This window comes from Anas platyrhynchos, chromosome 2 (genome assembly GCF_047663525.1).
Source record: "Anas platyrhynchos isolate ZD024472 breed Pekin duck chromosome 2, IASCAAS_PekinDuck_T2T, whole genome shotgun sequence".
Taxonomy (NCBI): domain Eukaryota; kingdom Metazoa; phylum Chordata; class Aves; order Anseriformes; family Anatidae; genus Anas; species Anas platyrhynchos.
Genome location: NC_092588.1, coordinates 142071765 through 142099010, shown reverse-complemented (window position 1 = coordinate 142099010; position 27246 = coordinate 142071765). Strand labels below are relative to the sequence as shown.

General features: G+C 37.3%; 1 protein-coding gene across 1 annotated transcript in view; it reads right to left on the bottom strand.

Annotated features, from left to right (window-relative positions):
- MYO3A (myosin IIIA) overlaps positions 1-22693 on the bottom strand; it is a 119213-nt gene extending 96520 nt beyond the window's left edge. The window contains exons 1-3 of the mRNA XM_072033714.1: positions 22573-22693; positions 19912-20094; positions 15165-15299 (exon numbers count right to left, since the gene is read on the bottom strand). Of these exons, the coding sequence (XP_071889815.1) occupies positions 15165-15299; positions 19912-20094; positions 22573-22680 (426 nt within the window). The 5' untranslated portion in view covers positions 22681-22693. The remainder of the gene's footprint in view (positions 1-15164; positions 15300-19911; positions 20095-22572) is intronic.
- Between the last annotated feature and the right edge of the window lie 4553 nt (positions 22694-27246).

The following is a 27246-nucleotide window of genomic DNA, read 5'->3' as shown; positions in this document are numbered from 1 at the left end:
TTTACCAAAACTGACTGCTGCAAATGGGAATCTGAGTAGGCAAGGAGATAAAGTATCCTTGGGAATGTTGACTAAAATTTGGACAGTGCCATAAAAACTTAAATAAATATTTAAAAATCACATTTTCTTAAATCATGCAGTCCTTCAATGAGATTATTGGATTAATATTACTTAGTAGTACTGCCAGACTGGAAGTTTCCTGTGGTGCTGATAAATATTGCAGCTTGCAATTATGATCTCTGCAGCTTCTTAGTAGCACATTGTCGACAGTAAAACCTGTGCAACCTCCTACCAAAGTTACTGTGTTTGAGTGTAGCTAACTGCAATGCTTGTACAACAACCAATCATGAAGGCAACGAAAATACATTTAAACAAACAAACAAACAAACAAAAAACCTTTCTTCTTTCCAGTGATCATCTAGAGAATAGAGGTGTTGGTAGCTATTATTTTGTTGCAAGCCACCCCATTGTGCCAACGTGAAGGGGTAAATGGAAATCTTTGGACTACGTAAAAGAAGGTGCAGAAGACAGAGACAGATGATTCCCAGAGGTACTCAGCAAAAGGATGAGAGGCAACAGCCACCAGCTGCAAGATGGTAGATTCCTACTGGACACCATGAAAGCATTTTCCCACTGAGAGTCCTTAAGATCTGGAAGACATCACTCAGCAAGGATGCAATATCTACATCCTTGAAGATACCAAAACCAGAGATGGAAAAGACCTGGTACAAAACTGGAACTTTGAAGTTAATCATCCTTGAGCAGAGGGATGGACCCAATAACCTCCGAAGGTGCTTGTCAAGCTGTAGTTTTATATGGTTAATAATATTTGGATTTAAAAATACTCAGTCCCTAGTCTGGACATTCAGAAAAGACAGGAGAAAAGGACTGAGGAATTCTTGCATACTCAGAACTTGATAGAAGACTTGATCTATCTGAAAACGTGCTTATGACTTCTAGAGTGGTGACAAAGAGCTCCTCCCTTATGATTTTCTGGCACTCAAAAGGCAAAGACTCATACCAGGATGACACACAGTCCTCCACCCACCCATCTGCCACAACCTTGTGCTGCTATAATTGAGCTATTAGAATGCAAAGCTCTCTCCTGCAATAGATTGATAAAATAGCACGATTCTAACACGAAATGTCAGTTAAAATTGTCACCACATCACAGTCGTGCAGTTGTTCTTTTCTCTGAGTAGGTCTTACTCACTCTTCACCTGACCCAGCTGATACTTTTCTCTGTGCTCAGCTCTTCTGGTTTCTGAAGCCCCCTGAATAACAATTCAAGCATCAGCTTCGCTTTTAAGAGAACTATCAGTTGCACTTTTGTTAGTACTATTACAGCCTTTAATCATCCAGCTGCTCCTAATTTATGCATCTGTTCTGAGCTGTCAGGTGAAATTTGCTTGCATCCTGCAGTTGTCAAGGCACTTTCATCTTATTTCAGCAGCTTGGATTTGAACAGCTGTAGTAACAACTACTACAGTTACTACTTGCCCCATCCTTACAGGCTGCACGGACAGAATTGGCTGGGTGACACCTCACACATGATGCACAACTTGAGGCATACACAAGTGATGGTTATGAAAAAGTAGCTTTGTCCCACCTTGCTTTATGTCTTCACACACAAGAATCCTAAAACCATCTCAGGCATGAGTTTTTTTTTTTTTTTTTTTTTTTTTTTTTTTTTTTTTTTTTTTTATCTCCTATTCTTTGATAGATCAATACATTTCAGCTGTTTCCCTGAGCAGGCAATATGACAGTGCTGCCAGCCCCTGAGCTGGCTGTACCTTCCTTTTGGTCCTGGCTTTCTTAAGAAAAAAAAAAGTTCTGATCTGCTGCTGCTTTTTGTCACAAAACTACAGAAACATGTATAAACAGGAATGAAAAGTAATTTAATCCACTGTATTTTCATTGTGTAGAGATCTAGTACCTTCAAGTGGTTCTTGACAGACACTTGGACTAACCTACTCCTAAAAATCTCCCAGTGAGGAAGATTCCCATTTAAGCAGCTGGTGGGTTTCACTTGCCCTGTAGTCAGAGCATATTTCCTACTATCCAACCCAAATATTCCTTGCTGACAGTAAAACTGCTTTACTTTTACCCTTCCCTGTAGCTTTTGAAAATAAATGGTTGTTTTTCTCTGTTTAACATCTTCTCTGACTACTGTCATGACATGCTATTTTTCTCTTCTGTGGGCTGAAAAAAAGTTAGTTGCTATAACCTTTTGACATAATATACTTTTTCTAAACCTAGACTGTGTACAATTTGCCACTGATGTTTGTGAAATATTTTGCACAAGACTGAATATGGTATTCCTTTGGGAGTCTCAGCTGGGAAAAACTGGAGAGAAAACAAAAGAGAGAGAAACTTCTGCACTTTGCAGATCCCATTTCTGCAATCCCATGGCCTAGTCAGACATATCCCACTTCTTCCTCCTATAGGGAGCAGTACTTTACATGTGTCTACTGCATTTATCCCATGATTCCAAGAAGTTCCTCAGCGTGTCACAACAGAGAATATGAAGCTATTCTCCAACATGTCTGTAATTCAGCTAGGTGTCCATTTTGGACTTTTTATGCAGACTTTGTTTCCTCACCTAGGTTATTAATGAACAGAAACAGGCCAAAAGCTGATGCCCACTTGTGCTTCTCCCTGCCTGAAAGTGAACTACTTACCACTGTTCTTTGAGTAAAGTTTTACAAAAATTAGATTTTTTTATTGTGGAAGTTGCAGAAACTTAACATAAATGTTTTCCTCACAAGAATGTCACATGGAAACACAACAAATCCTTACAAAAGGCATGATGCCATCTATCGCTTTCCCCTTACAACACCAGTTATCCTGTTTCTTTCAGTAACTGCCCAACTATCCCGCTTTCCTTCATTTTTTATGCTATTTCACTAAGCACAGCTACCTACCAGTTTCCCAAGCTAGGTGAAGCAATCTTTTCGAAGGCCGATTACTCCTACTCCACTGCTCCACCAACCTTCCTTTCCTCAGGAAAATGAACGCAATTATCTTGGGATCTCTTACACTCAAATATCCTTCCGTCTTCAACTTTTCAAAACAGAACTTGTCAATTAGAGCAGAACCAACCTCGTATGGCCATTTCCAGAGTAATTTCCTTTGACTTCTGTCTCCAAGAAATTGATGGACTCCATTTCTCACCACGCTGGCTGTCACAGTCAGTTGTGACCGGATTAATTCCTATTCTTTGCCTGCACTCTGACATGTCTCTACAGCTGTCTACAGCCAAAGAACGCTTTCCACTGACATCTCATACCAACCACAGATACCATGGGTCCTTGACTTGGAGAACCACATCAGTTTCTTCGATAGGCCAAGTGGTTCAACATGCAGCTCTTGACTGTACAGCATATTTTTAATTCCACATCAAACAGAGGAAAGACGTGCACTGTGTCTCCTATTTTTTTCCTAACAATAGTACAAGACAACCTATAATCAAAAGAAACTATACCAATGCTCTGGGCTTTTAGGTAAAGCTGATTGCTTTCAATTTAGCATGAACGAGACATGTCTCTGAAAGACATCTTTCCTGAGTTGTTATTTAGCTTCAGTGATCACAGTCCATGTGCTATTTGTAGTTTTGCTCTTTTACATCATCTAGCACCTTCAGGGCTGTTAGTCACTGCCTCACGGCTGTTTGTTTGTTGCTTCTATCTCTCCGCTTTCAGTTTGGCTTTTGACTTCTCATTTTCCTTATCAAGTTCATGCAGTGACAACACAAGCACCCAGAGGAAAAGTTTGCCTGTTCCATCTCAAGAAATGGTGTCCTTCAGTCTCTTCTTTTTCTCAGTCAGAACACAGAAGTCTCCACCTCACTCTGTGGCCAAAATAGAAAAGACCACATCTATGCCGATATTTTTTTTTCCCTACATACAAAAGCTTGCAGCTTTTAAAATGCAACATTTTATGATAATACTTTTTGAGCTGCGGAAACACCAAAAGGGAAGCTTCTTATTTTAGTGATGGTTTCCAAAGCTTGTTTTTACTTTTGGACTGTATGAAGTCATCCAAAGATAACTCTAGGTCCTTAGTGTATACAAGAAACTTATTTCCCACTACATTTCTGTTGAAGGATCATTTTGCAAAATCAGACTTAACTACTACAAAACCGAAAGGCACTGGTCAGTAAAGAGTCCAGGACTTTCTGAACAAGCACAAGAGACAGCTTACCAAGATGGAACATTTTGATACAAAAGCCTTAGTGCAAATCATCAGTTTATTTTCATTTATTATTTTACATAAGGAACAATGGTAAAAATAACTTTCAGAATGCAAAAACACTCATTTAGGTAGGGAGAAGAATAGGACCCTAAATTTGAGATCAGTAACATCAAGAGAAATACTTCTGCTGTCTGCTGCAAACTTAGCTAAGGCTCTGGAGTACACAAGAAGCCTGTAAGGTGAGCTGAGTAACAGCAAGCACTTCACAGCTTCTATTGCCTGCTCAGAAGCACGTTGCCCTTGTTCAGTCCTTACCAATTATGAAATGTTTCAAAGCATCTTCCTCTTTTGTAGCCTCATTTCTATATGAATCAAGGTTTAGACAGTAGTTCCAAGCACTATCATGTCCACACTACACATAATTCATTTTATGTCTGTGTTCCTAGATGAAGACAATAATTTAGTATAATTCACCGTAATTTAAATGACTGCAATCAAAATCATCCCTATTGAGTCTGAAAGCATGGCTGGGAAAGCACGGATCGAAACAATGGGCCTGGTCTCCAGGCTCTTTTTACAAAAGGAGTAAAGCTGAAACAGACTCATCCGAAAGGCAATTCCTCTCCACTCAGCAGAGTGCAGGACAGGTCAGCTTAACCACTCTCTGGAGTTCCCTGCCTCTCTCTGGTGACTGCAAAAGCAGCTATGGTGACTCAGTAACTGTGACGGGATCCTAAACCTGCAAGAATATTGAGAAGTACATACCAAAATATACAGAAAATTTTGTAACCAAAAGGACTCTGAAATCAGAAGTGTTTTTTTTTTAAATAAGCTACTAGAATACTTAACTCAGAGAGATTAGCTCAAACAGTTGAAATCAAAGTGCTCTGTAAATCGACCTCCCCCTGCTCACAGTGTGCATGCAAGACAGGTCTTTGCTTTCAGGGTCAGAATCCAGCTAAGCCAACATCTTTCTGAGCTGCAACAAACTGACTTTCTGGACCTCAGGAAAATTTTATTTTTGGCAGTGCTGACACCTGTCTGCTTCCTGCATGTTGCAGCTTCTGGTTCATTGCTGTAGTGGCTTTTCTCCCAAATTCTGCAGCCTCCAACCTCTCTGCCTGACAAAGAACAAGGAGGAGGAATCTCCCTCCCTGCAGACAAGTTCACTTGCTCCAGACACACCTTTTATAAAGGAACCCAACATACGTGTATAAACTGAGAACAAAGACAGCAAAAATATCCCATTTGAATTTAAGCATTTAACCTTCAGGTGTCTAAATCAAAAAGAGAAAAAACCCACCCCAAGCATTCTTTTGATTGTTGCTATCCTCAACTAAAGCTAAAGAAAGCTCGCTGATGTGATTTAACCTATAGCTGCACAAATTTATTTCCAATTAAAAGTAACCTCATATCTTTAATAAAGATGTAATAAAAAATATAGAAGTCAAAGTAATGTTAAATATTAGAATAGAGAGCATAGTATCCACATGCTACTTAACTACATAGTGGAATAATAAAAATTTCCTTTTTCTCTGTCTCCCCTTCTGGCGGCAAAGTTGTTAGAGATTTATCATACCAAGCCTTTTGCATTTTCTATATTCTTGAGCAATGTGGGCCGTAATATATGCTCAATGGCTGCCTAAAAGATGTGGACCCTGCAAACCACAATGTAATATAAAATACTCATCTTGCAGAAAAAAAAACCACAGTATTTACTAAAACTTTGAAGCACAAAATAATAGTTGTAGCCATACAACTTTGATCTTGGGAAAATGGGATATAATTCAAGAGTGAAAAATTGCTATAATTGGGAAGCAAAGAGGTACACATTAGAAACAGAGAAATCAAGGCTGATTCAGATGTGTAATGGATCAAATTATTCAATGTTGGTCAGAGTGAAGCAATTATAACCACAGACATTACTGAAAAATGATCCACATTGAATAATATGAAAAAGCAATTTTCAATTGTTTAATTTTTCTTCTATACGTGTCATTTGGAAATACCTGATGTTAGACAAATCACAACTCCCTTCCCCTCCAACACTCCCCCACCGAAAAAAGGACTGTTTATTTTCCACTACTCTTATTTCCTGAAAGATGATTGTTTTAAACTAAATCTCCCATCTAAAAAAAAAAGCACACCTGCTATTATAGCATTTTATTAGACAGACCAACTTCCATCCACTGTGTTTTCAAAACTCCACCACATTTTCAGACCTCCATAAACCTGCCTTTATTGTCTCGGATAGTAACGTCTCTGCGTACAGCAACTGTGGTATCTAACAAAGACATACTGCAAGCTCTCAAAAGGAAAATCCCAAATAAATTACACCTCTGTACAAATCAGAAGATCCACTATTTAACACAAAAAAGAAGCATTCTATACAGTAACGTCTTTATTGTTGCTAGATAGGCTCATCTCTTTGAAAGCCAAAATGAGACCACCAGCACCTTTCTGTGCATTCCCTCAGACTCCTGAGTCACTCCAGATGTGGTGTAATACTCACAGAGGCCTCCAGTTTCCATATTCCTACCTGTTCCTTACAAGTATTGTTATTTTAAGACAAAATCTTCACCTGATGAAGTTCAGCAGCTTCAAGAATCATACCCTTCCCTTGCTCCAAACCTATGACAGCACCATGCCCTTTCAGTCTAGGGCAGGATATGAGACTGAGGTAAAAGCATTGCATTCCTGGTCAAGGATTATTCAGATAAACAGCTTTTAAAACACATTGATCTGCTTACCTAGCACAGAGCTTATTAATACCCCTAAAGAGCTCATAAAATCACAATTAGTGAGTCAGAAGTAAATACACTGTCACCTACTGCAAAATTTCAGGCTAGCGTAAAAGTAGACAGTTTCTTTTCCAGTTTCTTGTCTCTTCAAGTTTTACACCACCCAGTCTGCCCTCCATCAAACAGCTGAAGTCTCATCCACATTAAACCATACAACAGTGAAAGAAATACTTGAATGATATGTCTCTGTCCTTCTCAATGTATGTCGAGGTAGGAAAGAGACCTGAGTTTCATAATAGAATTGTTACAGTTGTCCTGATCCTAGAAGTTCTTATTGTGCTTCTGGCAATTTCAGCCAACACATACACACACTGATACCTCGATCTTGCTTTGGATGGTGGTTGCTTCTCTTTTGTAGCAAACCTCTCTGCAACCTTGAATTTTAGGGACATGGTTTAGTGGGTAATATTGGTGGTAGGGAGAGAGTTGGACTAGATGATCCAGGAGGTCCTTTCCAACCTTAATGATTCTGTGATTTCTATGCACTCAGTACCTTGCTCTCTAGTTACAAAACAGCTCCCTTCCCCAATGCAATGCAGTACCCAGACCTGCTGGGATTCAGTTCTTTAGATGCATAACCTTACTCCACACACAGGACACTATATGACAAAACAGAGGATTTGTTTTTTATTTTGAATAAGGACACACTTCAGTGAGTTTCACCATATATTAGAATTAAACATGGTGTCTAAAAGGTAACATGAGAGACTTCCATGTAAAGTAGGTCAGTGAAGGATCCAAAACTATTAGCCACACTAGATTTGGGCATTAATTACTCTCATTTTTCTCAGTCTGACACGTATGTAAATCATGCTGTCACTGTTCATTTATGGATCTGTGAGGAAAATTTATACATATTTCATGAATACTAGGGCTCTGTCTGTGACTACAGTCAGCATTTGCAAACATTTGGAAGCATCTGATTTGCTAAACTCCTCTCTCCAAATGCAAGAGTGCAACAGCACAGAAATTCACTCAAGGCCACATGCATAGCAGCAGGTATACTGCTCATCTTTCATTGCTTTATCCAGGAGTTACTGCAATACTTTCTTGAAGGTCTTGGAGACTTCTTACCCCTAACTAGCCACCTTTGACCATGCATTCTTCCCTCAAATCCTCATGCTGGCTGCCCCTTCTCACTTACACCAGACGTGAGCTAGCTGTTTTTACTGTCAAGACCCATGGCAGTCCTAATACCTTTTTTAGGCAGTAGCACATCTACTCCTATCTTTACAATGCTGGTATCCATCACTGGCTAATTGTCAATGTGGCATGCTTTCTTTTCTGCTTTGAAGGAGCAGCCAAAACAAAAAGAAAACCTCACCACTATCCTTCAAATCCTTCTTAATAACTCCGCTGCAATGCTGACAAACGCTTGCAGATGCTTGAGATCACAACTGACTTCTGTTATCCCCTTGGTTCTCCATTTCAAAGTCCATTTGTTCTATCTTGTTTTAAGCTTCGATGTAACCCCCCTTGCAATGAAAACTGAGTTTTAGTATTGGAATGGAGAGAGTAACTGATATTTTACATATCATGCTGGACTCTCCATCTCTTGGCAAATTCATGAGTGGAAATTCTTCTAAAAGATCCACACAGAAACATAAAGGACTTGCATTATGGACTCTCAGCTTGTTATATACTCGGCATATGTAAATGACTTACCAGGCAATGGCAACTGCCCTTATCATTGCTAATTAAGACTACACCAAAATGTCTGGCTTCTCCCCAGGCTTGCTGCTCTCTGCTTACCATACAGATTTCCTTTGAGAGTCACGTTTCGTTAGATAGATTTTCTAACAGTGACTAGCATTTTAGCTAGATTGTTGCTCCTAGTGGCTTGCCTGGCCTGAGCTATCTAGTTGCAATGGACCTGTTACCCTGGTACAGCAGGCTGTCAGTTTGGTATGCTGGCATTTTATTCATTTTTTTCCATATGGGACTACTTAGACAATTGTTAGAGTAGAGGTTAAACGGTATCCCCAGAATGGATTTGTACTTGTCTATGGTTGGGAAAAGAGTGCCATATGAACAGGAGCACTACAATTTTCTGTGTTCAGTTTAATTCAGACTCTTAGGGGTTCTATTTACTGGGTTCAATGATTTTGTTCTTCCTTAGAAAAAGAAACAAATAGAAGTGTCCCATGGGCTTAAAAAGATAATTTAAATATTTATACATTTTAAAAGTTTCCTCCTCAAGTTAAGTTTAAAAGATCAAAGTAACAATTTTGAATTACTTCATGCAGATTTTAAATCTGCAAATACAGCTGCCAACTGGATAGCAATAATCCTTCATGATAATCCTTCTGTAATTCTTTTGAGTTATCAGCATCTGATCAGCAGGTTCAATTAACATCAAGAAACACATAGAAGATCAAAAAAGTCTACCAGTTGGCCTGTAACAATGTAGAATGATACAAATTATCATTTTGTTTCTCAATTTCTTTAATCCTTTTATTTTCCCACCTTAAAAGGTTCAAGGAGTAGAGAAGGGTAATGTCACTTTAGAGAAGCAGGTTACAAAGCACAAGCTATTCTACATTTTCACATGATTACTCCACTGAAGATTACACTGAAACAAAAAAAGGTTCTACATGAGAACAAAAATTAATCAGGTTTATTTCAATCTGGAATGTGCATAATTGATACCCGTACAGATTGCACTACCTCAAGTGCTGTTGCACTTCTCAAGTATTGTTTGTGAAGGTACTTTTTAATATTAGAGCTGGTCAGAAAACAGAGCATGCAGTCAAATGGAAATTTTAACATATTCTTCCTTCTCAAATGAACAGGGTTCGAAATTTCTTACCATAAATTCAAAAATATTTTGTTTTGGAAATGTTTTCATAGCATTGAAAACAGTGTTTTCTAGTATGTGGAATATTATACACAGTAATAATTATGTAATAATGACAAAATTAAAATTGCGTGCTCTAGGAGGAAACTGCAGAGCATGACAGTATATCATCAGGTTTAGTGTGAGCATATACGGACAATAAACAGAATAGGCAGGGACACTTAATGCAACCCGTTTGCTGGACAGCATGAGGGAAATGGACTGCAGAAATTGGACAGACTCACGCTGTGCTACATGGACCATTGGTCTAACTCAGTAGGGCACTGCAAATATTCTTAAAATGTTCACATACACACATGGAGGACCAAAACACCTAAAAAAGATGCTTTGACAGTCTTCTTGAAGTTCAGCACAAAGGTATTTATTTCTATAACTTCTTGGCAATTTCCTCCATCTCCAGCAATCATTTTTTATGCTCTTATTTTCCCACCTTAAAAGGTAGAGGGAATGGAAAAGGCTAACTGTTTTTAGAGAAGCAGATTCTGAGCACAAACCGTTCTACATTTTCACATGATTTCTCTGCCAAAGATCACACTAGAACAAGAACTTGAGAGGTTCCTACAAAATATTTTGATATTACAAAATTGAATGTTTGGATAGGAAGTTACTCCATCTGAATGTCTTCCTCTACCAGGCTGTTCTAACTCAAAACAAAACAGAAATATCTTACTATAAAAATAAAAATAATGGATGTTTTTCCTATTTCCTAAGCACAAAAAGATACTGAGAATGGTAAAACAAACTAGATCACTTATGTGACTCACAAACCCAAGCATATCCCAAATTTGAAAAGCATAACCATGTGTCTTTTGGAGACAGATTAAGATGATTCTTAAAGTTCTACCCGATCTGTGTAGGAAATGAACTATAAAAATAAGTTGCATTACGATCCTTAGCCTCTGGCTGACAGCAGTAAAAGCTGTATAATACCTCCTATTTACCTTGCTGTTGTACTTTCAGCCTTCAGTCTTGGTAGTTCTTTGCAGCATGTTTCAGGCAAGGGCTGTGCTACTTGTTCTCCCCACCTGCCCTTAACCTGCACACTTTACCTGTAAGATCCAATATGATGGGCCTCTCTGCTCCATCTTCCATCAGCTAATTTCCAATTACCTTAGATCTATTCTCTTCCTAATTAACAGCCACTGCTGAAACAAATGGGTTATAGCATGCTCTGCCTTAGCCGTGCCATCATGCTGATGCCTGCTGACACAAAACTGCTAGGCTGATTCATCCCAAGTATAATACTTAAGTGGTTTCTTTTCAACACAGACTCAATAGGCCAATTTCTTCTGCCTACATCTCTGGAAACACATGACAAGGCTTTAAAAAAAAAAAAAAAAAAATTCCTGGCAAGAATCCTCTCTAGCAGTATTCTTTATAATAAATGTGATTCGAACAGCATCCACACAGGGGCAGATGTTCAGCCTAAGTGCAGCCTACAGAAAGAAAGGCATTACTGAACTTAGTCAAAACTACTGTTATACCATATAGATGTATTTTTTACTTAACATTCATACCTGTAGGTGGTTTCCTTAAAAACAGTGAATTGCGCAAGTTTTTTTGTTGTTGTTGTTTTTTTTTTTTTTTTTTGTAATAAAGTAACTTAATTACATAAAAAGCTCTCGTATTGCTTTCTTTTAGTTTATTTACTTAATTCTTATTCTATACCAGTCTCAAATTTAGGTCCTCATATTAAGATAAACACTATTTGGTAACTTTATTTTTCTACAAATACACTACTAGAATGTCAAATACAGAAAAAGTGTTATGAGACAAGGTTGTTCAACTTTATTTTTCCATGTAATCGTTATGCAAGTTTTTTAACTGATTAGACTTACACTGAAAGGCTAAATCAAAGTATGAGATTGACTACATCTCTCTTGATACTTTATTACATCAAGAAAGTAATTGTTTCTTAATTGTTTCTTTTAACAGATTTTTTTTTTTTAAATGAGCAATAGCTCCTGTTCTCCCAGAAGCACATTTCCAGCTCACAGCACTGCAACTTCAAAATGCTTTACAAGATCATTTAGGTAATCCACACATCAGCACAGAGACAGAACAATACAAAAAAGAAAATGAAACTCAAATATTCAATAGAAAACTAGGAATTTCACTTCAAATTAGAAAAATATTTTCTATAAAGATACATGCTATTAGGCAATTCAGAAGTGAAGAGATTAGGAAAAAATGTTATGTTTACCCAGGATTACCCTGCAACAGATCTTTCCCATCATTTTGAAGCTACCAGTTTTGGCGCCTACAGACACAAACTGTCAGATGACCTAAACCAATAGGTCAGATTCTAATACCCTTTAGTTGTAGGTAAATAATTCTTGATAGTCATCTGTTTTAATGATTTCTATTCAGAAGTATCTTCAACCTGAATTGTGAATCCAGTGCCTCATTGTTGAGATCTTCACCAAACAGCCTTACAGGGAGCAGCAAATAAAAATGGTAATTTTAGATAAAAATTGAATGTACAGCTATCTCGTCCTGGAATTTGAGAGTACAGGTCCAATAGGTAACAAGTCAAGTAAGGACAGATTAATCCTGGAAAACAGAGATAAAAAGTGGGGTGGACTATTTTACACCAAGAGGTGAATAACCTCATCATAAACCCATCCAAGGTCTTTTTCAGTGTCCAGAATACCTAATAGCTTACAACTAGCATGACAATTTTATGATAATTCAGATATTTGGGACTAGAAAATCTCACAAGAATCCTTTACAACACTACAGACAGTCTTTTTGGCTACTTGGCCAGTTCTGGCCTCAAAACTGGACCTCACAGCCACTTGCCTTAGCTTAGTACAAATGCAGTTAGTAACTATTTCCTCCCCTGAAACCAAATACGATCAAATGCAATATAAAACAGCAACACAGAACTATGGGGTACATCAAAAATCATCATACTGTAGTCTTCAGATGAATTTCATGGTGATCAATCTGATGTCCATGATCAGAATGGTTTTGCACATTGCTGTACTACTTTATTTTCATTTAACCATACCAGAACTATTTAATCCTTGGCAGAAGGATTAGGCCATTTATTTGAGCCTCAGAAATGGCCATACAGATGCCTATATGTAATCACCTTTCTCTACAGTTACCTTCCTCTCATAACGGAAGTACAACTTTTGGGTCAGAAAAATCTCTAAACTCTCTCTCAGTTGCTGAACTGCTAGGAGAACATTTTACAGAATTCTCCCATGCTTCATAAGGAATCCTGTTACTGATTTGCTTTGTCCCATAGTATTCCACAAATATCGACAGCTGACCCCAGTCAGACACAGGATACAGGCTAGATGGACCTTCATTCCATTAAAACAAATATGGGCACAGGAGCAGCCATACTCTGTCACATTCACATGCAACAATGATAGTTTTACATGACTGTTATACTAGAAATGTATAAGAATTTCACAGTACAATTCATGTAAATGATGTTTAAAACAGAATTAAGAAAAAAGAATTCTGAAAACTATCTTCCCAGATGAGCTTACTGCTATGTAGTGTGGGACATGCCTTTGAGAAATGAGGATTTCCCTCTTCGGGCAAAAAAAATATTTCATCACATCTACATAGAGTAAAATACTCCAAAACCAGCAAAAAAACAAAAACAAACAAGAACAAACAAACAAAAAAAAAAACACACCACAAATCCAAACCAAACCAAAAAAAAAAACAAAACACAACAGACTCCAAAGCAATGTCTCTATAAGCTAAAGTAAAAACTAATTGCTGCCGTTATGAATTTATACAGATATTAGTTAAAAACAAAAACAAAAACAAATAAAAAACAAAAACATTATCAACACACAAAACAAAATAACAACAAAAAAATCACTCATAAATTTTAAGACACCTATATAGCTACTGTGAAAAAACAATCTGCAATGGCCCTGTAAAGCTGCATACAAGCTGAAAGGAAGGTTGATGCACCAGAGGAACCTATGCCATAACAAGTTTCTTTCACAGACCTTTGCATTAGAAGTATAGATTCACTAAAGTCACTGCTAGAAATTTATTTTTCTACTCATGTATATGTACACATACACACACCAACTGAAATTCTTTGTACTCATGGATCTGCATGTGCAGCGACAGAAAGCATCCAAGACTATTTCACCCAACCCACAGTGGCACTTGCACATGTGCAGCATAGCATGTGAAGAATAAATATAAAACTTGTATGCTACATGTAGCTTGTGTTCTTCACATCAATAAAATAACTCCAAGCAAAATATATAAGTTAAAATATAAACACTTGACTGTTCCTCAGTCTGTTCTATCCTAGCTCTTTGGCACCCATCCTTTACAGGCCAGAAGTTTCACAGATGGAGTCTCAAATGCCCAGCAGACACAACAGAAGTTAGATTTTACAAAGATGCTTACTACACAAAAGGCTGACATCTTTTGATGTCAGTCTAACCTAACAATTTATTATCAATTCCAGTGCAAACTATCCTAAAACATATTCCCAATACAATTCAGAATTTGGAAAAGCTTTAGAAGTTTTTTGTTTGTTTGTTTGTTTTTAGAACTTGTTTTCAGGATTAGGTAACACTTATCTGAGATATTTGGCAGAAAGATTACATTTGTGTAGCTGGCATTATAAAACACAACTAATTCTTCAATCTCAACCTTATCAAACAACAATCAAACATCATCAAGGAAGTTTTTGCAGAACAGATTATAGTGAACCTACGAAAATAGTAGTAATCAAGTTCTTTGCTCCTAAATTAGTCAAAATTAAAGACTGAAACACATAAATTACAGGCCTTACCTTGCTCTCATGCCATTTGGGGAAATCCTGTTGCTTTCAACAGTATTTGGCAAGTAGAACAGGCTTCTACCCTTGTTCATTTGTCTTATTTGTATATGTATGTGCATAAAAAAACATAACTCATTTCTACCATTTATTTTTGAAAAAAATCACCCTAGCAGTTCCTTTACCTGTTACATCATATCTTAGTCATATTTAAACAAATACTACAGAAGGAAGATTCCCATGACACACTTTTTGTCAAAGAAAGATCTAAAGTGGCAAATCCTATCAAGTCCTATTAGCATTTACATCCTAATTCTGAAGGCACAGTATTAGCCGTATAAAACACCTAACAAGAATACTGAAATCAGATCAGAACATTAATTCAAAACACTGACAAAACTAAACAACAGTATTTATCACTTCACATGCAACCACTCCAAAGGAAGCCATCAAACAAATAACTTGCATCTCATTCATTGGGTTCATACTCAACATAAGAATGCTGACTTGAAGAATTTTTTTTCTCCAAATTATTTACCTCAAGAACAAGCCAAAGCTGGTCTCCATTTTTCACATCTTTCTTATAGTACATGCCATAGAATTTGACTACATTGGGATGATCAGAAAGAGCTTTCAAAATGTTGTATTCAGCTTCAATTTCTTCATCAATATCCTGGGATCACAAATGAGAAATACATAGCAGTTAATAAATAATAAGAGCAATTAAAAAAAAAAAAAGTTCTCAGGCTATCCAACTCTAGTTTGAAATAATGCAAAGAGAAAAAAATAATAAAACAAATAAATCCAATTATTAATGTGCCATTTGCAGAGCTACAAAGCTTGGTTTTGTTTACTTAATGAAAAGTCGTGTTTTCTTTTCCTTGGTCTTCTGCCTGTTTCAACTAACAAATGCACAGGGTATGGCAGAGAAGCTCTCAGAAGAATGGGCAAAGAACACTTCAAGTTGAAGCCTGTGCAATCCACATGTGTATAGCTGATGAGTTTTTGGGAACTGCATGCAGATGTCTTGGGAAGTCACCAGTTACTTCTCCAGTCTCAAGGCTATCTCCAGCCAGAGATGGTGCAGCTGGAACTACCTTGCTACCACTCTGTTCACAAACAAGTATGACTGCAGCCACATCTTACACATTTATCATTCCACTTTTTGGAATCATCTGTGAATTCTTCTCATTTTCTGCTATCATAGAAATTGGTGATACCCATGATTTCTCCAGTTTTTCCACTAAGCTGAGTAGTGGCATTTTGGTCAGTATGTTTTATTGTTGTTTTGTTTGTTTTTTAAACAGACCTCATGCTTCTTACATAGCGAGGAAAGTCCATTTGGAGGCAAGACCTGACAAACGATTGCCATCACATGCACCAGGAGCTGTGTAAGGCCCTTCAGGCCAAATACAGATGCTAGCAACTGTGGGCACCAGACAAATCACGTAACCCCTTTCACCTAAGCACTAAAAGAGCTCATTGAGCGATGTTTTTAGACTGTTTTAATCATACAGAGAAAACATTCAGTCCATCCAGGCCATGTTCTGCCACGTAGAGGCAGAATAGCTGTAGTCATTTTCCCTGCATTTTTTAGATCTTGAAGAAGCATGGATAGCAAACCTGTTACCAAATCTAAAGTGCTTTTAATACAATTTGCTATTTACAGACAAAAAAAATAAATAGACAGATCACTTGTAGAGGGAGGCTACTCATGAAGTGTACTATCCATATGAATGGATTTCATACCAATGAAAGGCACCTACTCAGTGCTGAAAACCTTTATCACATGCCTCACCACCACCGAATGTAAGTGACTACAGGGGTGAAAAGAGTTGCTTTGTAGTCCTAATGAATGATAATCCTAATTTTTTTCACAACATAAGACACCTGTGCCTAAGAGGACACCTGTTTCCTATGCAGGTCTCTCCAACACTAAATCCAAGTAAAGCTCCTCACGTTAGCTTGGGCTTTTTTTTTTTTTTTTGACTGACCTCAAAGAACTTCCCTTGTCACCAGTATCTTTATGTCAAAAAAGAAGGAATTCACTCTATGTGAATTTTCCCACAAGCACAACACAGAACACAGCCAAAAAAAATAACAAGAAGGAAGGAACAACCAACCAAGGTACTGGAAGGAACAGAAGGACAAAAACGGAAAGAGTCAAAGATAAGAGGGAATGAGAGAGAGAGCATCTGGTAAAAACAAAAGGACAAACTGAAAAGAAATCAAGTCAAAACCAAAATACACACAAAGCATACAATAGCCCTAGCTGCCTTGGGGAAATTGGAAAAGAATTATCCACTGTCCCACTGTGATGTAATAGATGTTTCTGTCTCCTGAGGGGTACTCAGATTTTGAAATTTTTACCAATATGAAGACAAATGAAAAGAGGGATATGAAATGAATAGAATATTTATTCCATACATACTAGAAAAAAAAAATACCCTCCTTTGCATTTTATGAAGAAATACAACTTGATATATTTGGTTGAATTTAATATATTTACCTGCATAAAACATAGCTAAAGGGAGAGCCTCTTCTAGAAACAGTAGATGGAATATTTTCACGTGAACTTAGATATAAGGTATCTTGGCTAAAAGTCTTAAAGTACAGTGGTGCTTACTTATAGCCCTAAGGACAAGACTAAGATCGTTTTCAGTTCCATCTTCATACATAGTCATTTCAACACCTTTGCTTTCTTGTTTCAGTTGCAAAAATCTGAGGTGTTATTTAACATAAAGAATCTAAAAGGTCTAAAGAAATTAAACGTGAAATGCTTATTTCAGTTTCGTATCACCCACAATAATGTAGTTTCTTAAAATGGTATTTCCAGATTGAATTGAGTAACATAAAAGCCTGTTTCTGCTCTATTCTTCAGTCCACCTCTTATACGTTGCACATTTCTGAAACCATCTTTAAAGAAAAAAATAGTAAAATTCAAAGAAAACATATAAACTACCTTTTTCATCATTGCAATGGCTCCCTCTGCAGCCATTAGTAATACTTTCAGTTTAAACAAAAAGGTCTGGTTTTATAACTTTCACTCTATTTCTAATATTGGATTGCCATTTTATTACCAACATGGAGATACAGCAGCTACTTTATCCTTCCTGTGAATAGGAGGGGGAAAAGAAGAATGGTGTCAGAATAAAAAGGAGAATATGTTCAGTTAAGAATTCAAGTCTTGTGCTCTGATGTTGACTGAATTATTGACTTTCCACTACATATCAGTATCCTTGGCTCACTTGTTTGTGCACTGAAAAAAACACCTTTAATATAGGCAATAAAAAAAAATCCATGAGAATATTTGTCAGAAGAAAAATCTAATTTTAAAACAAAAATAGAATTTTAATATAAGTAGATGCCTTTTTTGAATAATATTGGGGTATGCTGAAAAAGAAAATTTTCAGTGCTTCCAGTTCAACATTCTCAGTTCATGGAAATTCTGGGTGACAACTTACAGGGTTTTCAGCAGCTGAGATGAACAGAAGTTTAAGAGTCTCAACTGACCAAGAAGAAAATTTTTAACTGCATATTTTTACAAAGAAACAAGAAAAAAATGAACTTTTAAATAAACTATTTCATTCAAATCGGGAATTTGTTATACCTTAATATATTTTTCTTTCTTCTGTATCCACTGTTTTTATTTCTTCTGGCTTCTTCATATGCTACTTCTTTATCTCCCATTTAATCTGTTTCTCTTTCTTTTAGCATTATCTTTACTTCCTCTTCTTTCTCTCTGTATTTATCTTCTACCCTTTTCTTATAGCCTCTAAAACGTACAGCATGTTGAAACTTGACCCGAGTCCTTCAGAACCAGTTGGCTGTTAAGGACCATTCCTGGACACTTGTAAAACAGATTAAAGCAGAAACATTTCCTGCCATACTGGCATTAGATGAACACCAACTGCAAGTAAGTCCTCTATTCATTGTAAACGTGCAGACTTCGTTTACAGAAAGCAATGGAGTCCAAACAGTTTCCAATGCATCTGAATTCACCAAGAGCCTTATTGCTCAGCTGCAAACCAGGTTTACTTCGGGAAAGGTATGTGATACTGCATTGAGGTTAGCCTCCTTTTCTTATTTTGAAAGTATATTGAAATGAAAAACGGATTAACAGGAAACAGCAAATAAAATGCAAGACAGAGCGTTTTCACATTTTGTGGACATAAAGGCCACGGGAACATAATGAGACATGGTGTGACACACAGTGTTTCACACAACACAGTGTGCTTTTCTCCAGCTGCCCAGAGAACTGTACATTGGAAGCACAAGCCTCATGTCAAAGCATATGATTATGGCAGGGTCACAGAGCCAGACTGTGGATGGGACTGGAAACACCTCCTCTTGCCACTACAGTCTCCTTGCTGCTGTGCAGTCCATAGCTTGTGCTCACACACAGCAGCATCTGCTACACAAGACCTACTAGCCCAACAGAAATTGTAACACTGTGCTGAGAGTGCAAAAGGTGAGCTCAAGGGGCCACTTCAAAAAAGGAATCGCTCCTTGTCTATGCTTAGCAGGTTACTGTTCTCAAGAACAATCTCACACCACATGTAGCCATCACCGAAGTCAATGGAGTTCACCTTATGAACCAAACTAACATTCTTCCTTACTCTTTGAGCATTAATCTGCCTCCCAACAACTGTCAGTTTTTGAGTACAAAAACCCTCTACTACATAATTCCACATCCCCATCACCTGGTGCTTTGTGTGTAGGAGTTACTGCCTTTGTATTTTCCATTTGAAAAGATGGATCTCTAAGTGTTTTGGCACATTCTGAAAATGCAGAACCAATAATAACAAAAAGAAAGTATGTTGTTTTATTTTTAAAGTGTCACTCATAGCACTTAGCCCAGCTAAAAGCACATATCAAAATAGATGCTTGAAGGGACATTTAAGACACTTAAAAATGCATAGCTTCCTTACTGGCTAGCATGTTAAAAAAGGAACAACATTAAAAATATAAGAAGCTAGGACTCTGGTATTTAAAAGGAAAATAAGCAGGTCTATAGTTGAAATTAAAAGATAAGCAAGGCAGAACCAAAAGTAGAATAGAGTTTAGGTCTATTTCTGACTTCTACCATATGTGACCACTTCCAAGATCACTCAGGATACTGAAAAAATACAGTGATAGCTAGAAAATATATTTTACTTGGCAGGTTGGACCTACTGATTCTAATGTAAGTGACCTACTGAGATTTTAAGAAAAAGAAAAAATAATGCATAATACATTCAGTTACAATTAAATAAGTACAAACAACAGTAATTTAAGTAGCTTACATGAACAGGATCCAAGATTTTGACTGCTGCTTTGCTGCCATTTTTCTTATTTAATACCTTGAAAACTTTTCCATATGTTCCTTTGCCAATAGTCTCAATTATTTCCCAGGTATCTGAGGGGTCAGGAAAGCTATCAAATATGATTGTTTTCCCAGTCAACGGAAGCATCTCAAATGACGGCTCCTAGGAAAAATTAAAAATTTCAGCATTCAGTGAACAAATGATTATTCACGATTGGTTTCCTACAAATATGAAAACAAATACATATTCCAATCTCTAACACTAAAAATGATGGTTTTTTTTTTTTTTTTTTGCTTCCATGTAGTGTAGGAAAGCATAAAAAAGAATAAGTTTGCACTTAATATAGGTACTTAACATGGTCAACACAGTATCAAATTAGTACAAGTGATTATTTGAATTTCCCTTAATTTCTGACTTGAGTGAAGTGAGTAGAAGCTTTCCCATAATGGAACAAAAATGCAACTCTGGGATTTTTATTTTTATTATTTTTTTTTTTAAAGGGGCAGGGCAATGGGAGCCAAGCTCAGAGACTACTGTTACATAAAATCCAGAGGAACCCTACTCTCAGCATTTGAATTTTTATATGGAATTGAGACAAGCAGATTGAAGTGGTAGATCTTTTTATAATATTATGGTCTTCTGACAAGCAAACATTCAGTCATGGAAAACGTGTTTACTGGTGTACATTCACTAATGCATCTATTTTACATACTGTACAGGAAACCCCGCACCTACACCCTGGTCAGTGATGGATACAAGTCACTAGCACATGCTTTTATACCAACTATCCAGCATCTACAGTGTTAAAAAACAAGACACAAACAAACCAGAAACTCCCACCTTTACTGTTTTTTAAGAACATGCAAAAACCTGTTGAGGGGTGTTAAAAAATTATGTTCTTGTATTCCAAATTGCAGAGTCAAGACTGAAAAATGAAAGGGGCAGACAACAGCGCAGCCTCAAACCCTTACTGAGTAAGGGCATGACAAATAAGTGAGCTTTGGAGAGTCACTTCCATATATTCATTTTTTAAGTTTTGTAGCCTGGTTTAAGAGTACTATATCAATTTAATTATTTTTGGATTTTTCATTTTCAACAGCATACATCCATACACAAAGCAATTTATATCATGATATGCCAGTTACAGAAATAGCATTATACTGCGCTTTTCTGATAACATACAGAATACTTTCAATTTCAGCTTCATTTTTGGCTTCCAGCATACTCATCATACTTTCTTTATTCATCTGTTTATTCATATAAGCACGCTATAGAAGCAGTATGTACACCCCTTAGAAGCAGCTGAAATGGACTGCTACACAAACATTTGTTGTATCAGATCTTTAAATTATCCAATATACACGTTGGTACATTGTACATATTCAGACATGTTTTCTAGCTCTCCAGGGGAACTTGAGGTTCAGAATTCTTCCCGTTGCTCTGCTTTTGGTTGATCAACTCACTCATCACTGGGAAAACAGGGTTTTCTTCTCCCCTTTTTTTTTTTTATTTTTAAATACACACGACTATTACCAGCTTCTACACCAGCTCATGCAGCAAAGTAGAGTAATAACCTCTTAGCATCAGGAAACCCACAGAAGTCTGTTGCCCACTGAGCACTGTGACCATGGCCCATCACCTTAACTTCAACGCCTGTAGGAGCAAAATGACCCAGTTTCACCCGTCATAATCAAATCTCCCTTAACACAAATCCAAGTTAAGGTCAAAGCAATGGCAGGAGATCAAGACGTGGAGACCTAATACATAAATCCCCAAACTCCTATTACAGATTCAAAATCTCCTCTTTCCTCCCATCCACCTCTCCCACTTGGATTCCTATGAACACAACCCAGTCAGGAGACCGATTGCATTACCTTTCCACCTCGTGCCTACTATTTATCCGTGCCTCGAGAGCTTTACTGTTTCCAGGAAAGGCCTCCTCTTTCCCAGAAAGCAAACACAAACAATTTATAACATTTTGGTCAAGGATTTTTTTTTTCTTTTTTTCCCCTTTTACCTATAGAACAGCGCTCAAATAAAAACATAATGTTTATATTTTCTTAAAAACAAAGAAGCAAATAAACAAAAACAAAAGACCACTCTATAGGTACATGTAAATGCTTTATAGATAGCTCTTAATTGAGACTACACAAGATGATAAACAATTTATTTGGGGGATGACAGTGAGATTGGATTCATAATCCCAAACTTTTGTTTTGGGAGACGTGGCAATGATGAAATTTCTGTCTGAGCCTAAGTTTTTAGAACAGAAGTCAGCTGTTTCCTTAAAGATTTACTCAATACATAATGGATGATTTTCTAGAAAAAAAGGTGGAGAGCAATCGATGGCCACCTTCATAAAACCAAGATGCCCAAATCATTTTACATGTAGACATACTCCAATATATTTTCTACAGAATAGTTTTCCACTCAAATCTAGGTCCTGCTAGGTCTCACACTGCAAGGACATGCAGCAAACATCCCTGACCCAAGCAACTTATAGGAGATATGCAGAAGTTCTAAAAGGAAAAATTTCTTTCCTTTCAAAAATGAGTACCAAAGATGAAGGAGGGATTCAAAGATTCCAATACATATCCCAGAGCCACACAGGGAACTCTGATACCCTGAACCTCAACATACATCCTTAATCAAAGGTCCACCCTGCCATGCAGAGGTTTCACAGCAAAGAGTATGTTCTAAGAAACACCCATCAAAAACAGCTGCTTCAGCCAGCTTCTCAGGTTCCATTAATTTCCTACAGATTAACAGAATACAGCTGAAATTAATTTACTCCCTGGATCCCTTGCACATTTGTCTGCAGAGACTAGTGCAAGGAGAACTGTGAAAGGACTGAGGAAACATGCTCCTGCAGGTGTTATTGGCTACCAGGAATCAGTGCTACAAACACTGTCATATGCTTACTTTTTCCTCTGCAAAGCAGACTAGTTACACTTTTTTGTGTTTGAAATCACCACATACTTACCAATAACACGTTCAATAACTGCCATGCTTTGTTGAATAATTTAAAGCTACTGTTCCTGAAAGATTTACCCTAATCCTTTGTCTTTTGATTTGCAGCTTCAAAATCACAACTTGAATAAGTTATATTGAACATATTTCCTCACTTCCACCATGTTTAAGAACGAGCCTCTGCAGATAAATTGTTTAGCTTCCAATTCTGTTATTAGAAATATATTAAACTGAATGATTTCAAGTGTTCTGTTCTGAGCTATGAACAATGTTTTATTGCATCTCAGTGAAGTTGAGACAGCTGATAATGATATAACCTCATATTTCAGCAATAAATAGGACTGTCTCTGGAATACGTCTGGTTGCTCCAATAACTGGGTAATTTATCATACCCCTCACTATTAAAAATTTTCTTTAAAAACAGCCTATGGCTTGATTCAAGCTTCTGAGCTAGGAATGTACCCTCAAACCTCTATAAAAACTCCTTAAAATACCTCTGGTGTGCTCAAAAAATTACTAAATTTAGGGCTTTCAGAAAGAAAAACAATAGTTTGGGGAAGTCCTGGACAAGAAAGCAATTTATTTTTTTTGATTGCTTGTGGGCTTTATGTTTGTTTTGATAAGGGTGGGATGTGGTGTCAGTGATCACAGTTGTAACAATAAATTGGGAGAGATTTTTTTCAGATAAGCCAGCTTTATATGATTTTTAGCTTTGTAGGTGATATCAAACATCCATACTCTACTCAGCAGACCTCAGGCAACAAGTTAGAGACACCCAGAAATGCCCCACTTGGTATCAATACATGCAGATCACTGAATTCTCCATCATTTTCAATATCTAGCTTGTTTGGAGAGTGAAGGGGAAGTAGCAGCCCCATGAAAAGCGCAGTGTATCTCCTGTAGGCCATCAGATCACTGCAATGGAAATTCAGTGGAGCACATTCATCACACCTGAAACTTGAGACACTTACCAATTACACTACTGAGGGCTTTATGGTCAAGGCCACAGAGCATTACAGATGATGGTGTCAAGTGGGAATAAGCAATAGTTTTTGCTTCTGCAACTTGAGCTGCAAACACAATAGAGCCTGAATTTCATAAAGAATGCTACAACTCAGCCCAATATTTTTACTATTAAAAAAAAAATAAATCTGTATTTCAGCACTCATAAGTTTGTCGCTGTTTAAGACCATGAAAGTTTGCAACTTCTTTCCTCCATCTCCCAGTTTCTGACTGGACCTCGGTCTCACTTAGATGAAAGCATATGAATTTGCTCAATAAGAAGCTGATAAAACAAGTGGGGCACCTCTTCTCATCCTTCTCCATAAAGGGAGCCCAGATGATTAATAAAGCAGATACCTATTCATTTGTGACTAGAATGAAGCCAACCTTAAGTTTCCCACCAGCATCTTGTCTCCAGGCTAACAAAATCTTGTTTAGTGGTCTTGAAAATTAGAACCGCAACCTCACAGATTCAGTTGAAAACACAGCTACTGAAGTGGTCTTTGATCTCTCATTTTATTTGTCCACATCACTCCCCTCTCCCATTGCAAGCACTGCATGTGTTTAACCAGACAGCTCCTGCACATATGGTGACCCTACCCTGTAATCTGCCAAACAGATTCACATTTCTCACAGGATGTAGATGTCAGGAGCAAACAACACTAGCTTACGTTGCCCATCGGGTCTGTTTCCCCATGCAGAGGTGATACTTTCAGTCTTCACAGCATTCTGAATCTGAAATTCAAATCTCTTGCCTACCAGATGCTAGAAAATTATTTTAAAAAGCAAAACAACAACACACACACACAAAGAGAGAGAAAAAAAAAAGGAGAGAGAGAGAGAAAGAGAAGAAATGCCAGGCAGTGTTCATGTACAGGCTGCTAAGGCTTGATATATCAAAGAAAATGAATCTTCCCACTTCACCTTTTCTCCACCTGATGCATTAGTTTGATATTTACTTTATAAAGTTTTTGGTCTGGTACTGAACACCACACACAGTGGGGCCTTGAAATACTTGAAGCAATAGCATGATAACTTCACACAACATTTTCTCTTGGTTCATGAGTTTGTGCCTACACTGACAATACATTTTTAATAAGAAGGTTAACAGTTGCTGCATGGTATTCCTCTGATGATCCAAGTGCATGAGAAAGTGCATATGCCATTCATCAAAACAACGCCTAATATTTTCTGGATAAATATCCAAGGAATTTGATTGTTCAACCATGAACGTAGATTGCAGCTCAGATCCTGAACTAGAATAAATCTAGCTGTAATGAGCCACTTACACAGCCTACTATCTCATCCAACGTTCAAAGAGTACATTTTGCTCCTGAAAGTCCAATACCTTCTCCACTTAATTCAGAAAGATACTTGACTTCCAATTTTGCTAATGATAAAACCACTACAAATCTAAGCTTAATGTAAGCTTTTTTTTTTTACCTCATTTGCCAAAAACTGAGTACAGTTAATACTAACTTAATTTTGAAACTAAAGACCTTTACAATTTTTTGCATTATTACCTAAGTTTTGTAGTATCCATATATCTACCCACATTGTTCTCTTTGACTGTACATCAGTTTGCTTACTACTTTCTGCTCTATACAACCCCTTGTGTTTTTTTCAGAACTGAACAATTGTCTTTGCCATCTACAAGAAACTTTCCAGAGGGAATAACAACCCAACAACAAACAGCAAGCTATTTACAGACGCTGCAGTAGTAGCAAGAAAGCTTTGACTGCTGCTTTAGTTAGGCCATACCATCACTTTGTGGTTTTGGCCAAATAAAAGCCCTATAAATCACATTAAGCCTAGAGAAGGCTGACAGTAAAATCTCAACTTTAAATTCATTTCCATAATGAAAATTTAAGATCAACTATCACCTTCAAATCAATTCAGGGTGTATGAGACCAAGTTTACTTTTTTAGACATTACGCCTGTTGTCCAGAATAATGCAGCCTATGAGAGTACAGAACTATATTCCACAGTTTTTAATCACAGTTTTTACCCTGCTATTTAGACATAAAAGTGTTGTTTTTAGTTATTCATTTTTTGGAAAAATAAATGTAACATCCGTCTTTTCAACTGAGTGATATCTAAAAACATCATACTGAGATGTGACACATTTGTGATGAGAGGCTTTTTATCTCTGTTCTTACAGATAAGAAAGCTAGATACTTTGCAGCAGTCATTAGCCCCAGCTACAGTAGATGAGGAATACAAATCAGCAACATTCTCTATAAGTCTTCCACTGTTTTGTGCTCACACAAGTACAACAGGATAGCTGGGATTTACCTAACTTGGTATGTGTACAATAAACCTGTTGGAACCTAAAGTAGATACTATAACCTCATTTGAGACCCAGCCAAAACAATCAAAATATGATTCACCAGATGAGGTTGGCATCTACCTTAGCATAAGAAGATTCGCTCTCCAGATTCCATTGATTATGCTGGCTACATCTTCGTTGACTACAGGAGGAACCCAGTTATCTAGTTCCAGATGTAGATGTTAGGCAAGATGAATCCTATCCTACTTAACTGCTGGAAACAAAGAGTTATAGCTTGAGAACTGATAAGATTATCAACTCTATGCTACAGTCAGGGAAGTTGCAAGCCAGCTATGTCTCATCACCTGAAAGTTGCCAGTCTTAGATATTGTTTGATGATGCACAGAATCAAGCAAACTTTGAACCCAACAACTGAACAACAAATTAATGTAAATGCAGAAATGAATGGTTACTTTACAGCATCCGGAGACAAGGAGGATGATAAATTAAGCTTAATCTCAGACAATGTATTTCCTGAGCACATTCAAAGTATACATGTTAATCTTAGGGATGCTCAAGGAAGAATTTGATGCACTTCAGGGGGCACCTTTTAGTGCTCATTCTCTGAAAAGCCAAGTAACTGCTTCTTCTGTTTCTAATAAACACTTTTTCCTCTTCTGACTGTTATCCAGCAACACCTTTTCCCATCTAAACAAGACAGCCTTCAGAGAAACTTGATGCCTCTGTACTCCTTGACCTTGGTAAAACTTCTATACACAACAGAGGAACAGCTCTGGGTGGTATTGGTACCTGATCTCCTATTGATAAATGCATATTGGGTGTCCACACTGACATTTCATCTGCTGATTATTATTCAGCTGATCTTGACATTTGGCTTGCAGCAGACTGAACTGGCCAGCCCTGCTCGCAGGTGGCTCCACCTCTTCACTCTCTGAATGCTCTCAAAGGGTGCTGCTGGAAGACATCTCCATCATGTTCCACATTGGTTTTCCTCCGTTCTCCTGCTACCGCTGACAGTAATGGTCCAACTGTGTGCTGTGGCTTACAGTTCT